The sequence below is a fragment of the Mesoplodon bidens genome, assembly GCF_964165515.1.
Source record: "Mesoplodon bidens genome assembly, chromosome: 10".
Taxonomy (NCBI): domain Eukaryota; kingdom Metazoa; phylum Chordata; class Mammalia; order Artiodactyla; family Ziphiidae; genus Mesoplodon; species Mesoplodon bidens.
Genome location: NC_138172.1, coordinates 2,284,950 through 2,311,735, shown reverse-complemented (window position 1 = coordinate 2,311,735; position 26,786 = coordinate 2,284,950). Strand labels below are relative to the sequence as shown.

The following is a 26,786-nucleotide window of genomic DNA, read 5'->3' as shown; positions in this document are numbered from 1 at the left end:
CCCCGGAGCCATGACGTGTTGGCCTCAGGGACGCAGAAAGCCCTCTTCCTTTCTTCCTACTCCTCGGCAACGTCACACAAGCCCACAGCTTCGGCTGGCTTTCTGTTTTCCTATAGACATTGCCAAATTCGAATCTCCAGCCCAGACCTCTGCTCTCAACACCCACATCCCTTGGATCTTTCAGTAGCAATTCTCTCCAGGAGGACCAAATCCATGGTTGCACACGGACACACACGTGGAACTGGGGCCTCCCTGGACCCCCCGCGTTGATGAATAGCATCCCTGTGAGGGGTGTAAGTTAGAAATTAGGAATCGTTCTGGACACCTGTCCTTTCCCTGACTCCCCAAGTCTGTGCTGTCACCAAGCCCTTCTGATTTTTTTTTAAATATTTATTTATTTGGCTGCGCCAGGTCTTAGTTGCAGCATGTGGGATCTTTAGTTGCGGCAGGCATGCGGGACCTAGTTTGCTGACCAGGGATTGAACCCGGGCCCCCTGCGTTGGGAGCGCGGAGTCCCAGCCACTGGACCACCGGGGAAGTCCCTAGCCCTCTTGATTTTCACCTCCGGTGTGTTCTTGAATCTACCTGTGCCTCTTCACATCTCTCACCTGCCTTCAGGCCGCTGTCTGTCACCCGCTCGGTACCTGGGCTCCTGATCTCCACGGTGGGTCCCTCGACCCCATTCTCCACTGTCACCAGAGGGGTCTTTTTAAGATGCTGCCTGCTTGAAGCCACGTCAGTGGCTTCCTGTTGTCCTCAGGATTAAAAAGAAAATAACAGAAGACCCTTGACATGGCTGCGTGAGGCCTGCATGGTCTGGCCCTTGACCCTCGCTGTCCCCTTTCATTCCAGCCACACTAGCCCTGCAGACGCCCAGGGAAGCCGTGTTCCCCCTGCCTCCGGGCCTGTGCAAGTATGACTCTGGCCGTTCCCCAAAGGTAGGATGCTCTTCCTTGCATCTTTGTTGAGTTAGCTTCTATTTCTATTTCTATTTCAGCTCCGCCGCTACCCGCTCTGCTATGCGTTTGCATACTTGTATATCCAGATGTGATTGTTCCGTTGCCGAAGCGTCAACAAGGTCAGGTCCTTGCACAGCTGTGACCCTAACACGTGGCACAAAGGGCTTCAGCCAGTGTTTGTTGAGTGAATAGATGAGTACCAACGCCCAAAGAAGGAGACTTAGTGCCGAAATGCACAACGCACCTTGGTGGTTCACGGTGAGATCAGAGACCTAGGAAAGCGGCATGGGCCAGAGGCAGGGAAAGACTGGGTCCTGCCGCTTCCGTGTTAATTCAAGGGATAATTTGGGCGATGGCTGGAGGCTTTTCATCACTGCGTTTTCACTTCATCAAATATGTTGTTAACATTCAGAGGATTTGGAAATAATAGGTTCATAACAAGCAGGGGGAAAATTCACCCACAATCCCACCACCCAAAAACAGTTAAAATTGAGCATTTAGTCTCCCTCCTTCCCACCCTGTCTTTGGGCTTGTTTCTCGGTTACCTAGTTCAGATTTTTTTTTTATGGTAACTTTATTTATTAGTTCAGATCTTTGATGTGTGTCCCAAACGGTCTGTAAGTGTTATTCGGTGCCCCTCGTGAAGAAAGAGTTTCACAGCGGAAGCCATCTAGGAGACGCCAGGTCAGATCAGAGTTAAACTGCCTCTGTCCTGCAGGACGTCTCAGAGTGTTACCAAAAGTGGGATCCGGCTGCCCACAGCTCAATAGCCAATAAAGAGGCAAGGTTAGTGGAAAGGAAAGTTTGCTTTATTTCGGAGGCCAGCGTGGGAGGGGGCGGTGGGGGACAGACGCCTGTCCAAAGGTCAACTCCCTCCCCCCTGACAGTGGAGAAGAGCTTTTACAGACAGAGGGAGTGGGCTCCAGGCAGGAACAGCACAGTCAGCTTTGACAGTCGTCTTGAGATCGGTCCTGCAGTGGTCTGATCAGCAGCATCTTGATTGTTTTAAGTACAGTTAGTCTTCATTTCCAGGGTCGGTTTGTTCCCATTTGTTTGAGGCCAGTTCCAGGAATTGTGGCAGCTTATGTCATGACTGTGGTCTGGTCATCATGTAGTTCACTTCTTCCACCTGGTGGAGGTTTCAGTATCTGTAAGACAGCTCGCAGGATATGGCTCAGGGTATTACCTATAACCCTTGAGGAGGAACTAAAGGTCCTTGACTTTGTTTAATGACTAAACTATTGTTATTTGGTCTCCTTTGACTGTTTTCCTCTGTTTCTGTATTTTCTCACTTCTGTAATTAAACTTCCTCTTTGGCTAAAGTTTTTCTACAGACAAGACTCAGGCTGAGGACATGGGGGGCCAAGGACCATAGGGTCCTGCTCTGTTTCAGGAGCCTCTTAGAAAGATGACATTTGTTGTAAGTGTCCAAAAGAGAGTCTGTGCCACCTTTCCCAAACGTCTGTAGCGGTGGAGCTCTGTTGCATTCTACAGCGTACCGTTTAGTTGAAGTTTGTATGTGTACATTGTATTTCCTTTTTTCCTTAATATATCCTGATGTTATAAGAGATGCAACAGTTGATGACGTTTGCACACTGGCCCATCGTATGGGTGGCCCCTGGTGTGCCTGCCATCAGATAGTGTTGTTTTGGTGAATAAGGAACAGATGGATGGAAATCATAGAGTTTCTGAGCAGATTTGGTGACTCTGGTAGGGCCTGGGGCCTGGGGGCGTGGGGCACCCCTGAGTCTGACTTTAGGCCAGAGCTCCTGGGATGAACAGCGACACCACTTTGGTGGCCCAGGGCAGCCACGGCATCACCTGAGAAGCCTCTCCTTGGGTGTATTCATTCAGCACTCCCCTCTCGCGGGAACCCACCTCACCTTTCAGCACTGAGTGGGTCTGCAGTAAAGATGTACCGGCTGCCGACGCAGGCGTGTCGTGAAGGATGCTTACCCCATTTCCGACGTGTACTTTGAGACTTCTGAGGCCCTTGTAGGGAACTGCCTTCTCCCCTTTCTATTATTTCTGACCACAGTGCACCTGCACCTCCATGATGTGACCGGTGTCCTATATGGAAAAAGTCCCCTTTAAATCTGTAAGATGGGGACTAAAGCTCTTCAGGTGTCATCTTCCGCTGGGTTAATAGGGAAGAAAACATTCTAAAATAAAAACACCGGTGGGGGGGGGCTTCCCTGGTGGCACAGTGGTTGAGGGTCCACCTGCCGATGCAGGGGACACGGGTTCGTGCCCCGGTCCGGGAGGATCCCATATGCCGCGGAGCGGCTGGGCCCGTGAGCCATGGCCGCTGAGCCTGCGCGTCCGGAGCCTGTGCTCCGCAAGGGGAGAGACCACAACAGTGAGAGGCCCGCGTACCGCAAAAAAACAAAACAAAACAAGAAAAAAACACCAGGGGGTAATGGAGGCCACCGAAATCGGAATCTCTTCCCACATCCTGAGAACTGTTCAGAAAAAGAACAAATAAAACCACCTATAGCCCAGACCTACAGTGTAACCAGGAAAGACCAAAGATCACAAATCTCAATGAGAGGTCAGTGGGAGAACAAACATCTTGGACTAGCAGAGTCGCCAGGGAATCCCACGCCAGAATGTAGATCCAGGTGAGGACTGCACGGAATAGAGGAAACATGTCATCAACTAGGGTTCACACCCGTAAAGACAGACCGACCCTCAGAGGAAACGTGAGAGCCGGTGGGTGAGAGTACTGGCCACTTCAGAATCAAGCGGGAGAGACTGAGAAGGTTCTGAGACCAGAGGTGCAGAAGTCCTGCTTCCAGAGAAGAGGGAAGCACCCTGGGAAGGGGAGATTCCCGGAGGCCTGGTGACGAAGGGAAAGAAAGGAGCAGCTAAAATAAGGGCCCTATTCAAACGAGGTGCTGTCAGAGAATCAAATAAACAAAGTTGACTAACCTATAGGTAACCAAATCAAGATGAAAAGAAAGCACAAACACACAGAATAAGAAATGATAGGAGGGAAGAAACTATTACAATGAAGGAAAAAAATTAAAGCAATGCTACTTTGAACAACTTTATGCAAATAAATCTGAAGGACCTAGACAAAATTGATAATTAGCCAAAACTGACCCCTGGAGAGAGAGATTTTAAAGAGACAAATATCCATAAGAGAAATAGAAAAAAGTAATCAACCTGCCAGGTTCATATTGCTTTCACAGAGGAATTCTGCCAACTTTTAAATTTCAGATAATCTCAGTGCTACTTAAACTGTTTCAGATCACAGCAATGGAAGGAAAACTTACAAATTCTTTTTGATGGAGTGACTGTAGCAACGTTTTCTAAACCTGATAAAGCTTTGCATAAATACAAAACTACAGACAACCAAAGCAGGAGTGCGGATAAAACAATAGCAAACACCTAATGTCACATAAATGTAAACTAATATACAGTTGACCATTAAACAATGTCGGGGTTAATCCACCTATAATTTATAGTTGGCCCTCCACATCTGCGGTTTCAACCAACCTCGGACTGTGTTGTACTGTAGTATTTTATTTGTTTGTTTTTATTTTTTTAATTTTTAATTTAAGTTTTGTTTTATATTGGAGTGTAGTTGACCTACAAAGTTGTGTTAGTTTCCAGTGTACAGCACAGTGGTTCAGTTATGCATATACATAGATCCATTCTTTTTCAGATTCTTTTCCCATATAGGCCTTTACAGAGTACTGAGTAGAGTGCCCTGTGACGGCAGATCCTTTGATGATCTGTTTTATGTACAGTGGTGTGTATGTATTAATCCCGACCTCCTAATTTACCTTCCCCACCCCACCCTGTGTGTCGTATTTACTACTGAAAAATATCTGCATATGAGTGGACCCTCACAGTTTAAACCTGTGATATTAAGGGGTCAGCCAGCCAGATTGACTGACCCATGACCCAGCCAGGCTTCCCTGTCTGGGGGAATGAGTCAAACCATCATCCCGAGTGGTCTGAGTCTTCAAGCGTCCTCCCTGTTTTGGTTGCTGTAGTTTTGCGTTAGCTGTTGCTGTTGCGCGTGGACGTACTAAAAGGTGCCGCAGGGGACCCCGTGGGTTGCAGACATAACCCTTCTTGTCCCACTGTGTGGCCGCAGCCCACGCTCCCCTTGGTCATTGGGACCCACCCTTCCAGCCCGGAGAGTAAACCCTACTGCTTCCTGGAGGTTCAGGGGCAACAGGGAGTCCAGGGGCCAGGTGGCCGTCCCACCTCCCTCTGAGCAGGACCATCGCTCCATTCCCTCTGGTGGAAGCGCTCCCCCCAACCCGAGGATCTAAAACCTCCGAACACGCAGAGCTCAGAGTTGCTGGGAAGGGATGTAAAAACTCTGTGCGCAGGCCCTTAGGTGTAATGGTGAGAGGAGCCACCCCACCTGTCGTTTCTGCACCTGTGTGTGCTGACCATGGGTGTGACACCTCCACACAGTGGACGCTGGCTCAAAGCGTGGCCTGCACCCCGTAACACAGAGCCCGTCCTTTCGGGGTGCTGCCCCCCGGCGGTGTGGTAACTGCGGTTTCAGGAAGCCCTCCCATCTCTGAAGTGGACCAGCTAGTCCTTAGTGTGATGGTGGATCTATGGTGAGACCGGTTAAGGTTTGCTTTTTGTTTTTTTAATTCTGTTTTTTTGGACACACGGTTCGAAAGCCAAAACCGCATAAGAAACTGTTTTCAGGGGAGTTTCCTCGTGGTCTAGTGGTTAGGATTCCACGCTTTCACTGCCGTGGCGCGGGTTCAGTCCTTGGTCAGGGAACTGAGATCCCTCAAGCCAGATGGCCAAAAGGAAAAAAAGCAAAGCTATTTTCAGGAATTGTCACTTCACTGCTCCCTCCATCCTTATCTCCGTCTTGGGGGCTCCAATGTAACCATTTGTGTTCCTTTCTAGGTTGATCATTCCCATGTGTCCTTTCACAGAGCTAAGCAAAGATACACAGAGTTCTTCCCAGCCTTTCCTCCACAAAAGGCAGCACAGGGTGTGCATTTCTGCGCTTACAGTCACTCTGGTGTTACCAATATATTGGCCCCGCTGCACCCCACTGGCCCGGCTCTGTGATCCAGACTGGACTCTACCTCATCTGCCGCCTGGCATGATGCTTCGCTTTGTCGCTTCGTCGATGGAGGGTGCATGGGGGGCGCTGCCAGAGGAGGATTTTCTTCCAGGTTTGGTAGGCGGCTTTTTTGTACTGTGCGCATGTGGCCAGGATTTACTGCTCGCCAACCCAGGAAGCGGTTCCCTGCCACAAACCTCAGCACCCTCGCCCGCCCCCGGTGGGAGGTTTCCTGCTTGCTGCTCCTGCCCGAGGTCCCCGCCTGCCTTTGACTTGGTGACTGTAGGCCCTTTGGAGCCCAGGGCACCCAGCCGGCTGCAAGCAGAGCTCCGATGAGCGTGAAGTGTGGTCTTCGGAAGGGCCCACGCCCCACAGTTTGTCTCTTTCAAGGGTATTTTTTTGAGAATCACAAAAGGAAATTATCAATAATTTTTGACTTAATGCCGACTCTCCCTGGTCCTGTAATTTGCATTTACAACATCCAGGAAGATGGAAAGAGGATTTTTTCATGCATTTCGTTCTCACCATGTAGCGTGTGAATATACAGGCCAGTCCCTTCTCGGAGGCAGGCAGGGTAGAAATGATAAATGAACAAATGTGGAGAACAGAGCTGATTATCAGTCTCTGCCTAGGAAATCACAGTGTGGTCCGCTAGATATTTTTATTGAGCTTTAATGGTGAGCAAACTTTATTCTTTATCAGCTCATGCTGAGTGAGCACTGAAAGCTTTTTGAAACGCAGGGACCGACTTGGGGCCTGAGCTGTCTCTACCTCCCGGGATCAGTGGGTGAACCATTAAGATGAATTCTCCCCCATAACACTTCATTATCTGGTTTGCAGCCCCACAGTCACTGGCTTAAAGGATTACAAAAGAATATTGTTGTTGGTTTCAAAGAAATGTTAGTGCTGAGTGCCAAACGCCTTTGCAGGGGCCCCCAGGGTTTTCTGGCAAGAGGCTGACTGCAGGGCTTCCCGACAATGACCAAGCCGGATCTCGCTGTGCGTCAGGATTCCACTACTGCAGGCATCAGGGTGATGGACTGTGCTTCCCCCAGTATGTTTCCTGGGAGTTATTTGTTTGAGTTGAAGAGGAATAGTCCACAGTAAGTCCTTTCAGCAAGAACTGGCGTCGCATCTTCTTTTAGGGCAGTTTCCCATGAGTTAAGGATGCTGGCTCTGCCACTTGGGCATCTTGAAATAAGATTTCAGGCTCTACTGGCTTTGTGCAAACAGATAAGACCCCAGTGAGTTAATGTACTTGTTTGGCTGTTATACTACAGCAGTTGCTTTGGGAATGCTGGCAGTTTCAACACAGCGTTTGGTTGCATGTTATTTTAACATGCTTTTCATACTGTAATAGTGGGGGACACACGCTCTAGAACTTGGTTGAATCTTAGGTTCTTTTGGCTTTTGAAGCATAAGGAAAAATCAGAGGTATTTCGTTTTTGTCGTTGTTAATGCTGTTAAAATTTCAGCTCTCCTGAGATTTTGAAAAACTGTTATCACTAGGACCAAGTCTCAACTTAAGAGCCCCTATTTTTAGACTCTTTTTTTTCAGGGTTGCTAGACCCTGAAGTCTACAGTGTGTAGAGTGGGAGGAGAACTAAATGTTAGACCACTTAATTTGCATAAAAATCTATGTTTTGTGTTGATTTCATCATCTGATAGGTGAGGAAACTGGGCCTCTGGAATAGGACGTGCCTTGCCCGAGGTCTGGCGGTGGAGGAGGAGGATGAAGCGGATTGGTGAAAATGCATCACTGAGCAGAAGGATCTCTTAGACACGTCAGTCCGAAACATTCAGACTGACAATCCCACAAAAGAAAGAAGAGCCAGAACACATGTAAAAGGGGCACCTAAGTACCAAGGGCCGTGCTTGATCCTCCTTGCAACTTGACCTAAGGGTGTGTCACCCCATCGAGCTGGCAGAGGTGGAGAGTGACACCGAGGCCTGATGGGGTTTCTGACCTCTGTCAGGGTAATTTCACCTTACTTCAGGTCGGCCAGGAACGGGGGCGAGTGATGACAGAGAAAGAGGTCATTTCTCACCCACCCAGTCTTGCCTTGCCGCCTTCAGGAAGGCAGTACAGCCGGTGGGGGGGTGATGAGGACACAGGCCCAGGAGCCAGCCGGCAGGGCCCGGAGCCTGGCTTTGCTGTTTAGGACTGTGTGAGCTTTCAGTGCCTGTGTTTCCCATCTGCAAAATGGGCATAAAGTGCCTGAATTCACAGGCTCGTTTAGAGGATTGAATGATATTGACACATGTAAAGCACATGAGCTAGTGTCTGGCATAGAAGGGCACTCATCCTGGGTGACCAGGATGGGGATCAGTAATAACAATCTGGTTGCTTGGGGCTCAGTTGACCTGCATGACAGGTGTGACCGGCCCCTAAAATGATGACTCTTTATACTGTTCCTTATAGTGTTTTCCTTGACACTTGGAAGGTGTTTTTATTAGTTGGGGGCTGCTGTAACAAACCCCCAAATGTCAGTGGCTTCATACAGTACATATTTCTTGCTCCTCTGTTAATACTTAACATGGGTGTTCCTATTCTGTGGCTGGCTTTCCTCCTTTGGAGGAAAAGACCAATATTCAAAGACCTAGGCCTTTCCCATCTCATCCCGCCACCCACTAGGGCCGCGTCTTCTGCTTCCAGCTGGTGGAAGAGGCGGCAGCAGAGAATGACCGCTCATTTCTTAAAAGCTGGAAGGAAGCCATTGACTCTAAACCATAGCAGGAGCCCTGGGTGTGTGGGCTGTGAGACACGGCCCCAGCCCCGTGGTCGCTGTTAGGCCCTGTTTATTGATGTTGCCATGTGCCAAGAATCACACCCTCATGTCTTAGTCTGCAAGGGCCGCTGTAACAAAGAACCACAGGCCGGGGGCTTCAACAGTCTACTGTCTCCCACTTCTGGTGGCTAGAAGTCCAAGATCAAGGTGTTGGCAGGGTTGGTTCCTTCTGAGGGCTGAGAATCTGTCCCAGGCCTCTCTCCCAGCTTCTGCAGTTTGCTGGCCACCTTGGCCTTCCTTGGCCTGTAGAATCGTTAACTTGATCTCTGTCTTCACCCTCACATGGCATCTCCCTATGTGCACTTCTTTGTCCACATTTCTCCTTCTTATAAGGGCACCGGTTGTACTGGGCTAGGAGTCCACCCCACCCCGCTATGACCTCTTCCTAGCTTAGCTCATTATATCTGCAACACAATGCAATAGGAAACCCTCATTTCAAATAAGGTCACATTCTCAGGTGCTGGGGGTTAGGATTTCAACAAATGAATTTTGGGGGACACAATTCAACCCATAACACCTCGTTACATTTGTGGCTTTCAACAAGCCAGTGACTTCCATGTTTCAGTAATAAAGTGGGCAAATACACATCAAAAAGGAAGGAAGTAGTAGTGGACAACATAATTTAGTGTATGAGACAACATTTTTCTTTGAGGGACACCTCTCTTCTTGCAGGTATTTGATGTCTGGACAGTGAGGGGTCAGCCAACTTCTCTCGGCAGGAAATGCTCTGGTGATAACTGTGCATGATTTATCTGTGAGCCTTTAGTTAGGACGCTGATGGCTACGAGGCAGGAACCTTGACTAGACTCTCATTTTTCACATGACTGACTATTGACCTTGTAGCTTTAGGACAGGAGACAACGCCACCCCTTTCTTCTAATTCTGTGTTCATAAATGTCTCCATGACCGTCCCCACTGTATGGCTTTCACACTGAGGGGTGTAGGAATAGTTTCCTACTCAGAGGATATGCCAGAGGCCCAGAGCCAAGCATCCTGGTATGCTACCACCAACACGATGGCCACACAAGAGTGCCAGATTATTTGCTGGTAAGTCATGGGTGAGAACCAGTTGTACTGACGTGATCATACAGAAGGACGTTCAGATCTACTCGGTGAGAGTGTTTTAAATATGAAATGTGGAAATTCTATGTCTAAAGCAAACTTTAAAAATGACATCCTATTTCTCAGAGGCTAATACTCAAGTATAAGATGGAAATCTCAGTGTGTAACCATTTTTTATTTTTATATTATTACAAGAAAAACATTGATCATTTGCTGTGGTAGATGCTTTTGTAAGGATTTAGTTAATCCTCACAAAAGTTCTGTGAGGTAAGTGATATTATACTCATTTTTACAGATGAGAAAGCTGAATTTAGAAACTGGCAAAGTAGTAGAACTCCAGAACTTTTCCCATTGTACATGCTACTAGAGTACGTAGAAATTATGCCTTAATTTTTTTCTAATTTTTGTTTTGGAAGCTGTGTGCCACTGAATTTCTCACTTGTTTAATTTAGGGAGGATCCAACCAAATTAGGATCCACTAAAGAGGATCCAGCACATTATCGGGTGACTTGATTGATTTGACTACATTTGTTTTGGCCAAAATGTACACCAGCTCATACTTAAAACCCAGCAATGGCACTTTTTCTTTGTTTCACCCGCAGAGTTAATTCACAAAGGCACTTGTTACCAAATGCCTTCTTGAGAAGCTGAATGCTGAAACTGGCAAATACTGACCACTGATGAAGAAACCAGGTGACAAGCCTTTAAAAGTGAAAGACAAAATAGAGAACACATTGCAGAAGATGCCTGCAAGTACAGCTATTTTGCAACCAAGAAAGTTTTTGAGCTCTTTTTTCCCTGATGCTATGTCATTGGTCAGGATAGGGTAGGATAATCAAATAGTTTAGAAATCCCACTAGGGGATTAAAGACAGAGGGAATTTTAAGGGAGTTTGGGAGACTGTGTAAGCTAATGACCACTCAAGAGAAGAACCCAGTAACCTAGCAACGATCTACACTACCTTGAAGGAAGACAGGTGCCTCCAAGCGCCAGGCACATTTAAGCCACAAACCCTGATAGTTAAAGCACAAGAAAAAGACACGGGGTCTGAATCTTGTTACATGAAGTCAGGGAGTTAATCATCCTTTAAGAATAGCATTTCTGCGTGTAGCCAAGATGGAAATATAGGTGAAAAGGAAAGAAACTAGGTGAAAGGAGACATTCTACTGAAACCTGAGATTAATTACCATATTTTAGTCTATGTTACTACTCTTTTGCTAATATAAATATGAATTAAATAGCGCCATGACATCCCTGGTCAGACCATATAGGGTCACAGGAGGAACTAATGATGTAAGCCTTGACGTTTGCCCAAGAATGAGGAAGGTGGTCTTCTCCCCTCCCCACTTTTTCTTGGATGATAAAGATGTAGCCCTCTTGGTTCTCAGGGCTCCGTTCCCTTGCCAGCCCGCTTGTATCTCTCACAAGCGTCCTGTGCTAACAGACTCACTCTTTGCCTATCACTTTGCCTCACACCGACTTCCTTCTGCAACCAGACAAAATAACCTGAGCTTCAGTTAAGTCCTAACACCAGGTGAGAGGTTTTAATTAAAAGACAGTGGGTTCGCGTCCACATCTGAGATGCAGGGTGGGGGTTGAGTCCCAATCTGAATTTTGGCTGGGTTCGAGTCCCTCCCGAGAAGGACTGCGTTTTCATTATCAAGTCTTTACCCATACAAGTGTACCTTTTATTGGGTCTGGCACAGCACGCTGAGCTGAATGCGTTTCCCACTGCTCTCTGAATATTGACGGTGGCAGAGAGCATTGCCAATGAGAAAAAGGCGTATTGTTACTGCCCTGTAAATGCGACAGGCAGGGCGCAGGCACTGGTGAGGAGGGCCTTCAGGGCATCGCTGGGTGTGGGGAGGGGGGCGCCCTCCCCCCCTATCCCGTCCCTGCCACCGGTCCCGGCTCCAGCTTCTCCCCCAGCCCCGTCCACCCTTGCCGTTCAGGTTGGCGTTTCCCAGGGACGTAGTAACTACAGGGTTTTATCCAGACCGCTCTGGTGGAATATCTTTCCTTTTCTTCTCCCCACCCCCCATATATGTGAGAAATACGTAAGCTATGAAGCAAAACCAAAGGAATCCTCACTAATCACCCACTTAAAAGCAAGGACCGTAAGCCGTGTGTGCGCTCCCTCCAGAGATATTCAATATCGTGAATTTCCCCCACCCCCCGCTTTGTAGTTCCACCATGTCCTCGTTGCCCCAACTGGCGAGAGGGAGGCAAGTGGAAGCAGCTGGGCCACCGCTTAGGTTCCGGCTCCCGGAGACGCTGCCCCGGCTGGTAATTTACCGCATTTAGGCAACCACTGCAGGTGATTGAAAACAGCACGCCGCCGCCGCCGCCCAATCGCGAAGCCGCCCAATCGCGAGATCGCCAGGATTGGCCGCGGCCCCGGCCAGGGCCCGAGGCCGCGCAAGCGCGTTGGCGGCCGGCGGGGCGGCGCAGGTGGATGGCGTCATCGGGAGGCGCGACCCCGGGGCAAGTGATTAAAGCGCTGGGAAAGCGGCGGCGGCGGCGGCGGCGGCGGCGAGAGCGACTCGGGACAGCATGAGCGGCTGCGGGCTCTTCTTGCGCTCGGTGGCGACGGCGCGCTTGTGCCGTGCCCTGGTGGCCTTCACCGCGAGTCGGCGCCCGCTGCGCACCAGTCCACCGAGCCAAGCTTTCGCCAAGGAGCTCTTCCTGGGCAAAATCGAGAAGGTAACGCCGAGCCCCGGCCAGCCATTGCCCTTCCTCCTCGCCTTTTGCCCTTTGCGGGAAAGGCCCGGTCGAGCCTGGTTAGAGTCCCCACACCTGCCGTAGAAACTCACCTGCGGGCGGGCGTGCTAACCCTGTGGCTCTGAGGAGCTATGGTTTTGACCTGTGTTCTAGCTAACGCCTGCCGGGACACCCTGGGAAACCCTAGGCGAGGTGGTCGCTAGGTCATCCACAACTCAACACTCCGGCCGCGAACTCGGGGGGCGGGAGGGGGTTTCCTGTTTCCTAAGCACAGACCATGCCACTCCTCTCTCTGTTGGCTTCTACGGCCGAGTCTCAACGCCTCACCCCACCTTTCAGGTTCCCCAGAAGCCCAGCTCAAAGGTGCCTTCCCCGCCCGTCCCTTCCACGGGTCGCACGACCTAGTGTTACTAAGCACTTACCGGCCTCTTATAGTCAGAAGACTTGGATTTGACCTTGACTCTGTGACTTTGAGTCCCATTTCTTTCAGCCTTAAAACGGAGCTTGCGATGTGTTCTGCGTCTCAGATGTGTTGTAACGAGACGTATATACGTGGAAATGCTTTTTAAACTGTTAAGATGCGGTACAGATTCTTGAAGCAGCAGAATGAGTAGTCGGTGCTGGCGTCTTGTGACCTTGGGCTATTAACTCCTGTGAAGTGCCTCAGTGCTCTCATACAGAAAATAGGAGTAAAAACAGCCCTCGCCCCCTCCCACAGGTGGCCCGCAAGCCAAAGAAAAATGTGTGTAAAGTGCTTTGAGCTTGGCTGGAATGTTGGCTGATTCTGTATTTAGGAGTTATTCCCTGGTTTTTCTAGGACATTCTCTAAGGTCGTCAGGCATTACAGATGCAGACGCTCTGACTGGAGTGGTTTGCCCTGCTAGAAGTACAAAGCTAGCTCTTAAAGTTAGGGAAGCCATTTCCTCCAGAACCTGGGGCTGCGTGCTGCTGTGTCGTGGGACCCCCGTGGCTCCCAGCAGCTTGGGGAACAAAGAACACACATTTTTCTGTTACCGACCAGGGTTCTTGGCCTTCCCCAAGAAATAGTAATTTACTAGAGGCCAGACAAGAAATTCGGGCAAGGCTTTATCGGGGCCTGTGCTGCAGCAGGTGGGAACAAGAACAAACAGCATGTTCCCTTGCTCGCTCAATCCCCAAGGGGGGCAAACTTGTTTCTTATATGGGGTGAGGGTAGAAATGTGTCCAGGGGTCAGGCCGGAGAGGTGGTTTAGGTGTTTTGTCCACCCCTTAGGTGGTGGTGTGTGCAGGGGGCATGTGGGGTACTCTGTTCTTTTCTCCAGGCTCTTCAAAAGTGGCAGTTGGTTTTTTTTTTTTTTTTTGGTCTTTTCGTATCTGTTGGATCCAGAATTTGCCCCAACTGCGCATGCACACAGTTATTTTTAGTCCCATACAGTTTCTTTGTGTTCTGTTGCTCAAGGAGAGATGTGTCCAGGTGCAATGATTGCAGCACTACAGCAAAGAGTCCCAGGTCCCAGCCTGTCTCATTTCATGCTCCTCTTTTTCCAAACCTATGGCGCCACCTCCCCCATCCTCACTCTCACCTGTCGGCTTTGCTTCCTGTTTCACTGGGAAAATACACGCAGTCAGGTAAGAACTTCTATCACCACACTTACCCCCTCCTCCCCACATGTGTGCCCGTGTGGTCTGCGTTCTCTGCACTGATGTGGGGGAACCGTCCACTCCCAGCAAAGGCCAGCTATACCCCAAGCTTTCTCAGCTACTCAAGGACATTGATTCCTTCTTGTCTCCTTGACAAGTCCAAACATTAGACAACATTTCCAACCAGCTCATTCGGAGTTGAAGTTTTCTAAGGCTTAGTCTGTGGACTTCTCTTTTCATCTACAAGCATTCCTCTGATAATCTAATTCAGTATCATGGTGTCAGTATCTGGAAGATGCACATTTATTTCTCCAGCTGAGATTTCTCCCCTGAACTCCATACTCTTCATATCTACCTTTCTACTCAAAAGCTACGCTTGGATGTTACTAGGCATCGCCCGTCTAGCCCACCCAAAACTGAGCTCCTGGTCTCTCCACCCAATCCTGTCTTCCCTCCCGCTCTTCTTATCGGAGAGGGTGGTGACTCTGCTCTTCCACTTGTTCAGGTCAAATACCTGGAGCCAGCTTTGACACCTTCTGTTCTCATAAGCCACATCTAATCTGACAGCAAACCCCGTTTTCTGTACGTTCAGGTTCTATTTAGAATCTGACAGCTTCTAAGCACTTCTGCTGGTACCTCCCTGGTTCACGCAGACATCGTCTCTCTCAGCATTGTTGGGGTTTGAGCAGCAACGTGGTATCCGAGATGCTTAGAATCTCAGAATAGAAGGAGACCTTCATGATCACGCAGGCCGGCAGTTGTCCCCCTGGGGGACAGTTGGACCCAGGCTGTTCCTGAGAGCACCCCCAGGGCTGCTGCAGGGACCAGTGGGGGAGTCAAGTGGGAGGGATCTGGGTGACTTTTCTCCCCGTTCACAGCCTCAGCCAGAGCAGCTTGGCTTGCATCTGTTTTGCATATTTGGTTTCTGCACTGGATCTATTTGAAAAACCGGTTGTACTTTCAAAAATTTGAAAAGTGCTGATGAAATTGAACCCATCACCCAGGAGGCACCCCGTTTAGACTCTGAACACTGTCATCAGAGATTTGTTCTCACATGTGCTCGAGATTTCTCTCCTGGGGACAGTTGTCCTTTGGTTGCAGTTGAGGCCACCTGGTTCCCAGCCTGTTCTCTCCTCTCACCTGGCTGCTCGCTGGTACCAGAATCATCTCCCTCTAACACAGCCATTGCAGCAGGCCCAGGTGAGCCCGTGCAGGCCGGCCCAGTGGACGTGGTGTCTACATTCGGCTAAAGAGCCGGCTTTGTTCTAAGTGGCTGCGGGGTGGTGACAGCTCAGCATAGTTTCCTTGTAGACCACCTTAGGGGCAGGGTCGAAGGTGGCCTGGAGGCAGGGATTCCTTTAAGTTTGGGCATGGCACCCACCTATCACCTGTACAGGTGGCCGGAGAGAAGAAAGTAGATTTGGGAGCCTGTAACTAGAGTGGCTGATTATTTACAGGGCTGGAGAGGAGACAAGACTCCTCTGTTTTGAAGACCTTTCTCAAGATGCTTGGTGAGAGGTGCTGTGGGGAGAGGGAGGGCTCCTGGGGGCGGCTTAGGGCCTGGGACATCACTTCTCAGCAGGTGTTGGTCAAATCCAGATATTCGGGTCACGCTGGCAGCTAACGGGGGGGTGGGGGGGTGGAGCTCAAAAGCCAGAGGACACAGCGGGGTGATTTTAGGCAGCATGTAGCCATGGCCTGGTTGGGAATCCAGGGTCAGTTGGAAACACTGTCCACTCCTCTATCAGTTTGAGGTAGACTTGAAGCGGAGTTGCTTTCCAGGCTGTGGGGACAAGAGCGGAGCCAGTACCCGACACAGATGATTGCAGCTATTTCGTGTTCAGGACACCTCATCTCCTCTGAGCCTCACAGCTGCTCCCTGAGGCCTCACCTGTAGCAGGAGAGAAACTGACACTGAGAAGGGCTGTGACTTGCCCATCACACATCTAAGAATCGGCAGAGCCGGGGCTGCATTCGGTTGATGTGGCCCCTCGGCTGGGCCTCCTCTGGTGGCCCTGCTCAGCGCACGGAGCAGGGCTCAGTAGGCAGGACGGGCAGGTGCTGGAGCGAGCAGCCAGGTGGGAACCCGGCAAGGTGTCAGACCCGTGACCACAGTCCGTTCTTGTCAGTGGCAGCATCTTTGAGCTCACAGGACAACTGAGGTGGATTTCTGTGTTTTGGTAAAGAGCTTGCTCATCCATTATCTTCCATGGTCCTCACAACGACCTTGAGTAAATATTACCTGCTCGTTATAGGTGAGAAGACCGCAGTGTGGACAGGTGATGGGATGTGAGTAAGGCTGCCCAGTTAGTAAGCTGCACATCAGGGCCCAGACTGGGGTTTGAAATGTTAGTCCAGGCTCTCTGCTCCATGGGGCAAGCTGACCAAAATCAGGAACAGTTCGGGGTCAGCGAGGAGGATGAACCAAGGTGCTGGAGCCTAACGGCCTTCCTTGTCTTAAGCTCCTTCTGAAGTTTGCTCTCCGGTCCCTTCAGCCAGGAAGGCTCCGCCAGCCGACGTGGAAACTACCAAGTCTTTTTCCTGCCCTTTCGGTTGGTATTGCCGCTGTGGGAGGTTGCCAAGAAGTAAATTTGTGCTACATGTTTATCATTTTTAGAAAGAAGTTTTCCCATTTCCAGAAGTTAGCCAAGATGAACTTAATGAAATTAATCAGTTTGTGGGACCTGTAGAAAAATTCTTCACTGAAGAGGGTATGTATGATTTTCTTTATCGTTACCGATTTCCCTTTTAATGGCAATGCTTTGATATTTATATTAGAAGCAGTGTACATTAATCATGGAGAAATAGTACTATCGACATATTTCGCTTAAAAGATCATTCCACGGCTTCCCTGGGAGCTCAGTGGTTAAGAATCTGCCTGCCAATGCACTGGACACGGGTTCGAGCCCTGGTCCGGGAAGATCCCGCATGCCGCGGAGCAACTAAGCCCGTGCGCCACAACTACTGAGCCTGCGCTCTGGAGCCTGTGCTCCACAATGAGAGATGCCACCGCCATGAGAAGCCCGCGCGCCACAACGAAGAGTAGCCCCTGCTCACCACAACTAGAGAAAAGCCAGCGTGCCGCAAGGAAGACCCAGTGCAGCCATAAATAAATCAATAAATCAGTAAATCCAACTGCTCCCGAATTACATGATATCTAGTTCAGTGCCTTTTTTTTTTTGGCTGCATGTGGGATCCAGTTCCCTGACCAGGGATTGAACCCAGGCCCCCTGCATTGGGAGCACAGAGTTTAAGCCACTGGAGCACCAGGGAAGTCCCTACTTGAGTGCTTCTTAATGTATCTGTGGTGAAGGACCACTTTAAACATTTCAAACTGTTGCAGGCTAACACTTTTGTAAAATAGAATAAAAATGAACAATTAGAAAAATGGAATTAAAAAAACGTACAAAATACATCTATCATGTGCTTGGTTGTGTGGCAATGTAAAATTGCTGTAAATGTTTCTGAAGGTTTAATCTTCATTTCTGTACTTAGCTTGTTAGGAACCAGGGATGATCTAGGGACCAGACCATAGGTTGAGGGCACCAGTGTGGAGTGCAGGGTCCCTCACTCAGGGGTCACTGCCCTTAGCGAGGGTAGTGACCTCTGCCTACGGGAGTCCCTTGGGGGGTTGAGCAATGACAGGTTGACAGCAGTGCTTCCCCACCGCTCAGGACCCCAAGGAGTTTTGTTTGTGTGGGTTTTATCTATCAACTGGTGCCCTTTTACAAATTAAAGCTGAGGAACTTTTAAAATGCTGTGTTCATTTATTACTTCATTTAAAAATAATAAGCCCGGGCCTCCCTGGTGGCGCAGTGGTTGAGAGTCCGCCGGCCGATGCAGGGGATACGGGTTCGTGCCCCGGTCTGGGAGGATCCCATATGCTGCGGAGCGGCTGGGCCCGTGAGCCATGGCCTCTGGGCCTGCGCGTCCGGAGCCTGTGCTCCGCAACGGGAGAGGCCACAACAGTGAGAGGCCCGCATACCGCAAAAAGAAAAAAAAAAAAAAAATAATAATAATAATAAGCCTATCACATGTTAACATAAACAATGTCTTTTTTCAGTTATTAAACTCTTTTTTTCATTTTATTGGAGTGTAGTTGATTTATAATGTATTAGTTTCAGGTGTACAGTAAAGTGTTTCAGTTATACATATATTCATTCTTTTTCAGATACTTTTATGATACAGGTTATCACAGATTACTTTTTTAACAAGATTTTATTTATTTTTTTATAAATTTATTTATTTATTTTTTGGCTGCATTGGGTCTTTGTTGCTGCGCACGGGCTTTCTCTAGTTGCGGCAAGCAGGGGCTACTCATTGCGGTGGCTTCTCTTGTGGAGCGTGGGCTCTAGGCACGCAGGCTTCAGTAGTTGTGGCTTACGGGCTCAGTAGTTGTGGCACGCGGGCTTAGCTGCTTCGCGGCATGTGGGATCTTCCCAGACCAGGGCTTGAACCTGTGTTCCCTGCGTTGGCAGGCAGATTCTTAACCACTGGCCATCCGGGAAACCCTATAACAGATTATTGTGTAGAGTTCCCTGTGCTATAAAGTAGGTCCTTGTTGGTTATCTATCTTGTATATAGTAGTGTGTGTATGTTAATCCCAACCTCCTAATTTATCCCTCCCTCCCACGTTTCCCCTTTGGTAACCATGAGTTTGTTTTCAATATCTGTAGGTCTGTTTCTGTTTTGTAAGTTCATTTGTATCATTTTTTTAAAATTAGATTCCATATAAGAGTGATATTTGTCTTTCTCTGTCTGACTTACTAGACTTCGTATGATAATCTCTAGGTCCATCCATGTTGCTGCAAATGGCATTATTTCACTTTTAGTAATATTCTATTGTATATTACTGAGCAATATCCCGTTGTATTTGTGTAATATTCCATTGTATATGTGTACCACATGTTATTTTTATTTATTTATTTATTTATTTATTTATTTATTTAATTTATTTATGGCTTCATTGGGTCGTCGTTGCTGCGCACAAGCTTTCTCTAGTTGCGGCGAGCGGGGGCAACTTTTCATTGTGGGGTGCAGACTTCTCATTGCAGTGGCTTCCCTTGTTGTGGAGCACGGGCTCTAGCCTCACGGGCTTCAGTAGTTGTGGCACATGGCCTCAGTAGTTGTGGCACGTGGCCTCAGTAGTTGTGGCACAGGGGCTTAGTTGCTTCGTGGCATGTGGGATCTTCCCAGACCAGGGATTGAACCTGTGTCTCCTGCATTGGCAGGCAGATTGTTAACCACTGCACCACCAGGGAAGTCCACTACATCTTTATCCATTCCTCTGTTGTTGGACATTTTGGTTGCTTCCATGTCTTGGCTATTGTAAATAGTGCTGCAGTGAATAAACAGTGTTTTTGATGAAGAGTGGCATTGTTTTACAGTTTTGCGAATTTTTTGGCTTATTGGAAGACAGCTGGATTCTTATATCTGTTTTTACATTTAATCTGTGATACAAACCACATAGGCCCTGGAAGACTCCACTGTAGGCTCATGACAGAACTAGGATTAAAAAGGCAAAGAGCATCTTTATTTTATTAAGATAGTTTTCTGGGCTTCCCTGGTGGCACAGTGGTTGAGAGTCTGCCTGCCGATGCAGGGGACACGGGTTCGTGCCCTGGTCTGGGAAGATCCCACATGTCGTGGAGTGGCTAGGTCTGTGAGCCATGGCCACTGAGCTTGCGTGTCCGGAGCCTGTGCTCCGCAACGGGAGAGGCCACAACAGTGAGAGGCCTGCGTACCGCAAAAAAAAAAAAAATAGTTTTCTTCTGTGGACTCCCTGGAAGTCTGGCGGGTCCCCTGGGCACCCTTTCAGAACTGCTGATCTACAGAGCTATCATGTTTCTAGTTTTAAAAGTTGCTGAGTTGTGTATAAATATGTTTTGTTTATTCTATTTTTGTCCTAGTGGTTATCTTACTACTACTCTCTATTTTTAGTTCCTTAGTTCCTTGTTCTTCTATTTATACTTACTATCTGGTTTGTCAGGCTTTTTTTTCCTTCCAATTTTTATTGAGGTATAATTAATTTACAATAAATTGTACATATTTAAAGTGTACAACTTGATAAATTTTGGCATGTAAACATTACTGCCAAGGAATCATCAACACAGTTAATGTAATAAACATACCCATTACCTCTAAAAGTTTTTTTTCAAAGTTTAACAATTAAAATTTATTATTAAACTTTTTTAAAATTATAGTTCATTTATAAAGTTGTGTTAGTTTCAGGTGTACAGCACAGTGATTCAGATATATATATATATATATTCTTTTCCAGATTCTTTTCCCTTATAGGTTGTTACAAAATACTGAGTATAGTTCCCTGGGCTATATGGTAGGTCCTTGTTGGTTAGCTGTATTGTGTATAGTAGTGTGTAGGTGTTAATTCCAACCTCCTAATTTATCCCTCCCCACTCCTTTCCCCTTTGGTACCATAAGATTGTTGTCTATGTCTGAAAGTCTGATTGTTTTCTATTTCTGCTTTGTAAATAAGGTCTATTTTTCCTTTTTTAATTGAAGTATAGCTGATTTACAATGCTGTGCCAGTCTCTGCTGTACAGCAAAGTGACTCAGCTATACACATATATAGGTTCTTTTTTTATATTCTTTTCCATTATGGTATATCACAGGATATTGAATATAGTTCCCTGTGCTATATGTAGGACCTTGTTCTTTATCCATTCGATATGTAATAGTTTGCATCTACCAACCCCAAACTCCCAGTTCAACTCTACCCTCCACCCGTGCGCTGGGGCAACCACAGGTCTGTTCTCTATGTCTGTGAGTCTGTTTCTGTTTTGTAGATAAGTTCATTTGTGCCATATTTTAGATTCCCCATATAAATGATATCATACGGTATTTGTCTTTCTTATTCTGACTTACTTCACTTAGTATGATAATCTCTAGTTGCACCCATGTTGCTGCAAATGGCATTATTTCATTCTTTTTTATGGCTGAGAAGTATTCCATTGTATACATGTACCACATCTTGATCCATTCATCTGTCAGTGGACATTCAGGTTGTTTCCATGTCTTGGCTATTGTGAATAATGCTGCTATGAACATACGGGTGCATGTATCTTTCTGGATTAGAGTTTTGTCTGGATATATTCCCAGGAGTGGGATTGCTGGATCATACGTTAATTCTATTTTTAGTTTTCTGAGGAACCTCCATACTGTTCTCCATAGTGGCTGCACCAATTTACATTCCCACCAACAGTGTAGGAAGGGTCCCTTTTCTCCGCACCCTCTCCAGTGTTTGTTATTTGTAGACTTTTTAATGATGGCCATTCTGACCAGTGTGAGGTGGTACCTCATTGTAGTTTGATTTGCACTTCTCTAATGATTAGAGATGTTGAGCATCTTTTCATGTGCCTACTGGCCAGCTGTGTGTCTTCTTTGAAGAAATGTCTATTTAGGTCTTCTGTCCATTTTTCGCTTGGATTGTTTTTTTGTTGTTGAGGTGTATGAGCTGTTTGTATATTCTGGAGATTAAGCCCTTGTCTGTCCCATCATTTGCAGATATTTTCTCCCATTCCATAGGTTGTCTTTTCATTTTTTTTTATAGTTTCCTTTGCTGTGCAAAAGCTTGTAAGTTTGATTAGGTCCTGTTTGTTTATTTTTGGTTTTCTTTCTGTTGCCTTGGGAGACTGACCTAAGAAAACATTGGTAGGATTTATGTCAGAGAATGTTTTGCCTGTGTTCTCTTCTAGGAGTTCTGTGGTGTCATATGTTTAAGTCTTTAAGCCATTTTGAGCTTATTTTTGTGTATGGTGTGAGGTTGTGTTCTAACTTCACTGATTTACATGCAGCTGTCAAACTTTCCCAGCACCACTTGCTGAAGAGAAAGTCTTTTCCCCATTTTTATATTCTTGCCTCCTTTGTCGAAAATTAGTTGACCATAGGTGTCTGGGTTTATTTTTGAGCTTTCTATTCTGTTCCATTGATCTGTATGCCTGTTTTTGTACCAATAACACACTGTTTTGATTACTGTAGCTTTTTTTTTTTAATTTATTTATTTGGCTGCACCGGGTCTTAGTTACAGCACGCAGGATCTTTGTTGTGGCATACGGGATCTTTAGTTGTGGCCTGTGGGATCTTTAGTTGCAGCATGCAGGACTTAGTTGCCGCATGCAAACTCTTAGTTGCAGCATGTGAGATCTAGTTCCCTGACCAGGGATCGAACCCGGGCCCCCTGCATTGGGTGCCTTAGCCACTGGACCACCAGGGAAGTCCCTGTAGCTTTGTAGTATTGTCTGAAGTCTGGGAGAGTTATGCCTCCTGCTCCCCGCCCCCCACCAGGATTGCTCTGGCAATTCTGGGTCTTTTATGGGTCCATATTAAATAAATTTTTGGATTATTCTACTTCTGTGAAAAAGGTCATGGGTAATTTGATAGGGATCGCATTGGGTAGTATTGCTATTTTAGCAATATTAATTCTTCCAATCCAAGAGTGTAGGATATCTTTTCATTTCTTTGAATCCTCTTTTGTTTCCTTTATTAATGTTTTATAGTTCTCAGCGTGTAAGTCTTTCACCTCCTTGGTCAGGTTTATTCCTAGGTGTTTTTTTTTTTTTTTTAATTGGTGCAATTTTAAATGGCAGTTTTTTTTTTACATTCCCTTTCTGGTATTTCATTGTTAGTGTAAAGGAATGCAACTGATTTGTGAATGTTTATCTTGTATCCTGCTACTTTGCTGAATTCATTTATTAGATCTGGTAGTTTTTGTGTAGACTCCTTAGGGTTATCTATATATAGTATCATGTCATCTGCATGTAGTGACAGTTTTACCTCTTCCCTTCCAATTTGGATGCCTTTTATTTCTTTTTCTTGTCTGAAGTCTTTCAGCTTTTCACCGTTGAGTATTATATTGTCTGTTTGTATTATATTGGGTATTATATTGGGATTTCTCATAAATGGCTTTTATTATGTTGAGGTATGCTCTCTCTATTCCCACTTTGGTAAGAGTTTTTATCATGAATGGATGCTGAATTTTGTCAAATGCTTTTTCTGCATCTATTGAGATGATCATGTGGTTTTTTACTTTTCTTTTATTAATTTGTATTACATTGATTGATTTGCATATGTTGAAGCATCCTTGTGAACCTGGGATGAATCCCACTTGGTCGTGGTGTATGATCTTTTTTATGTGTTTTTGGATTCGGTTTGCTAATATCTTGTTGAGAATTTTTGCATCTATCTTAATCAAAGATATTGACCTGTAATTTTCTTTTTTCTTTTTTTGGTGGTATCTTTGTCTGGTTTTGGTATCAGGATGATCGTGGCTTCACAGAATGTCTTTGGGAGTGTTCCCTCCTCTGCAGTCTTTTGGTTTTTTGGGGGGGTATTTTTTGTTTTGTTTTGTTTTTTTTCAGTACGCAGGCCTCTCCCTGTTGTGGCCTCTCCCGTTGCGGGGCACAGGCTCCGGACGCGCAGGCTCAGCGGCCATGGCTCATGGGCCCAGCCGCTCCGCGGCATGTGGGATCTTCCTGGACCGGGGCACAAACCTGTGTCCCCTGCATCGGCAGGCGGACTGTCAACCACTGCGCCACCAGGGGAGCCCCTCTGCAGTCTTTTGGAAGAGTTTGAGAAGAATCCATATAAGTTCTTCTTTGTATGTTTGGTAGAATTCACCTGTGAAGCCCTCGGGTCCTGGACTTTTGTTTGTAGGAAGTTTTTTTTATTACTGATTCTATTTCTCTTCTAATGGTCGTTCTGTTCAAATTATCTCTTTCTTCTGGATTAAATTTGGTAGGCTGTATGTTTCTAGAAAATTGTCCATTTCTTCTGGGTTGTCAAATTTGTTGACATGTAATTGTTCATAGTATTCTCTTACGGTCTTTTGTATTTCTGCAATATCAGTTGAGATTTCTCCTTTCTCATTTCTTGTTTATTTGGGTTCTCTGTCTTTTCTTGGTGAGCATGGCCAGAGGTTTGTCAATTTTGTTTATGCTTTCAAAGAACCAGCTCTTATTTTTGTTGATTTTTTCTGTTGTTTTTTTAATCTCTAATTTGTTTATTTTCTCCCTGATCTTTATTATTTCCTTCCTTCTACTGATGTAAGGTTTAGTTTGTTCTTTTTCTAATTCTTTTTAGGTGGTAGATTACGTTGTTTACTTGAGATTTTTCTTATTTTTGATGAAGGCCTGTATCTCTACAAACTTCCCTCTAAGAACCGCTTTTGCTGTGTCCCATAGACTTTGCATAGTTGTGTTTTCCTTGTCGTTTGTCTCAAGGTATTTTTTAATTTCCTTTTTAATTTCCTTATTTACCCATTGGTGTTTTAGGAGCATGGTATTTTGTCTCCATGTAATCTTTTTTCTCGTTTCTTTTCCTGTTGTTGATTTCTAGTTTCATGCTATTGTGGTCAGAGAAGATGCTTGAAATAATTTCTGTACTCCTATTAAATTTGTTGAGCTTAGTTTTGTGCCCTAGGATGTGGTCATTCCTGGAGAATGTTCCGTGTATGCTTGAAATGAATGTATATTCTGTTTATTTTTTTGATGTAGTGTCCTGAAAATATCAATTAAGTCTTACTGTTCTGTTGTATCATTTAGGACCTCTGTTGCCTTACTGATTCTGTCTGGAAGATCTGTCCATTGATGTGAGTGGGGTATTAAAGTCTCCTACTATTGTATTCCTATCCATTCTCCCTTTATGTCTGTTAGTGTTTGTTGTATGTATGGGTGGTCCTATATTAGGTGGATATATGTTGATGAGTGTAAAATCCTCCTCTTGTACTGATCCTGTTATTATATAGTGTCCTTCTTTATCTTTCTCTATAGTGTTTGCTTTAATCTATTTTATCTGATATGAGTATTGCAAATCCTGCTTTCTTGTCATTTCAGTTTGCATGAAATATATTTTTCCATCCCCTCACTTTCAATCTATGTGTTTGCCCCTCAGGTGGGTCTCTGGTAGGCAGCATATGGTAGGCTCTTGGTTTTTTTTTAATCCAGTTTGCCAGTCTGTCTTTTGATTGGAGCATTTAGTCCATTGACATTTAAGGTAATTACTGTCACATAAGTATTTACTGTCATTTCAAACCTTGTTTCTTCTTTGTTCCCTTTTCTTTTTTTCTTTTTGTGGTTTGATGATTTCGTTGTGTTTATCATTGCTTTCACAAATAGGTTTTTTTTCTTTTTGATCTGTATACTGGCTGATTTAAGTGATTTACTTCCAATTGTGATTTCCTCTTTCCTATTTCTTCTTGCTTCTTTTCTGTTTAGAGATGATGACCTTTCAATATTTCTTTTAGGATAGGTTTAGTATTGCTGTATTTTTAGTTTTTGCTTGTCTGAGAAATTCTTTATTTCTCCTCCTATTCTAAATGATAATGTTGCTGGGTAGAGTATTCTAGGTTGCAGATTTTTCTCTTTCAAGACTTTGAATATATTTTGCCACACCCTTCTGGCCTGCAGTGTTTTTGTAGAGAAATCAGCTGGTAGCCTTATGGGGGTTCCTTTGTAAAGAAATGTTTGTTTTCCTCTTGCTGCCTTTAGAATCCTCTCTAACTTTTTCCACTTTTATTATAATATGTCTTGGTGTAGGTCTGTTTGGGTTCAACTTGTGTGGGACCCTCTGTGCTTCCTGTATCTGGATATGTTTCCTTCTTGAGGTTTGGGATGTTTTCAGCCATAATTTCTTCAAATACATTTTCAATCCCCTTTTCTCTTTCTTCTCCTTCTGGAATTCCTATTATGTGTAGATTGACCCACTTTATATTATCCCATAGGTCGCTTATATTGCTTTCTTTTTTTGCATTTGGTTTCCTGTCTGCTGTTTTGATTGGGTAATTTCCATTAGTCTGTATTCCAGGTCACTTATTCTTTCTTCTGCATTATTCATTCTGCTCTTCATTGCCTTGAGCTTGGCTTTCGTCTTGGCAAATGAATTTTCTAATTTTTCTTGCGTCCTTCTTATAGTTTCTAGTTCATTTTTACGGTAATCTGAATTTCTCTCAATAACCTTTCTTAATTCCTTCAGTATTTTCATTATCTCCTTCTTGAACTCAGTGTCTTTTTAAAAATTTATGTATTTATTTATTTATTTGGCTGTACTGGGTCCTCATTGCAGCATGCGGGATCTTTTAGTTGTGGCATGGGGAATCTTTAGTTGCAGCATGCGAACTCTTAGTTGTGGCATGTGGGATCTAATTCCCTGACCAGGGATTGAACCCAGACCCCCTACATTAGGAGCATGGAGTCTTAGCTAGTGGACCACCAGGGAAACCCCTTGGTGTCTGTTATACTGAAGAGGTGTGTTTCATTGTTCCTTCAGGGGAATTTTCTTGGTCTTTTAACTGAGAGTGATTCTTCTGCTTCTTCATTTGGCTTATATTTCTCTTAGTCTGTAAATTTAGGAGAAACAGTTACCTACTGTAATCTTGGAGGGCTACTTATATGCAGGAGTGTCCCTGTGTAGCTTGTGTGAGTTTAATATTTTTTTTGGCGTGAAGGCAGTTTTTGTTGATGCTTGCTGTCTCTTTCCTCAGCATATGTTGGCTCATATCCCTTTGGTAGGGGCGTGCATGTACACACGTGCACAGCTCACACAGGCTCCCAGGGAGGCAGGAGC

The 26,786-nt window shown here is 46.0% G+C and overlaps 1 protein-coding gene across 1 annotated transcript in view; it reads left to right on the top strand.

The window, feature by feature from the left end:
- Nucleotides 1-12,346: 12,346 nt before the first annotated feature.
- ACAD9 (acyl-CoA dehydrogenase family member 9) overlaps nucleotides 12,347-26,786 on the top strand; it is a 69,856-nt gene continuing 55,416 nt past the window's right edge. Inside the window, exons 1-2 of the mRNA XM_081245747.1 lie at nucleotides 12,347-12,569; nucleotides 16,825-16,918. Of these exons, the coding sequence (XP_081101873.1) occupies nucleotides 12,420-12,569; nucleotides 16,825-16,918 (244 nt within the window). The 5' untranslated portion in view covers nucleotides 12,347-12,419. The remainder of the gene's footprint in view (nucleotides 12,570-16,824; nucleotides 16,919-26,786) is intronic.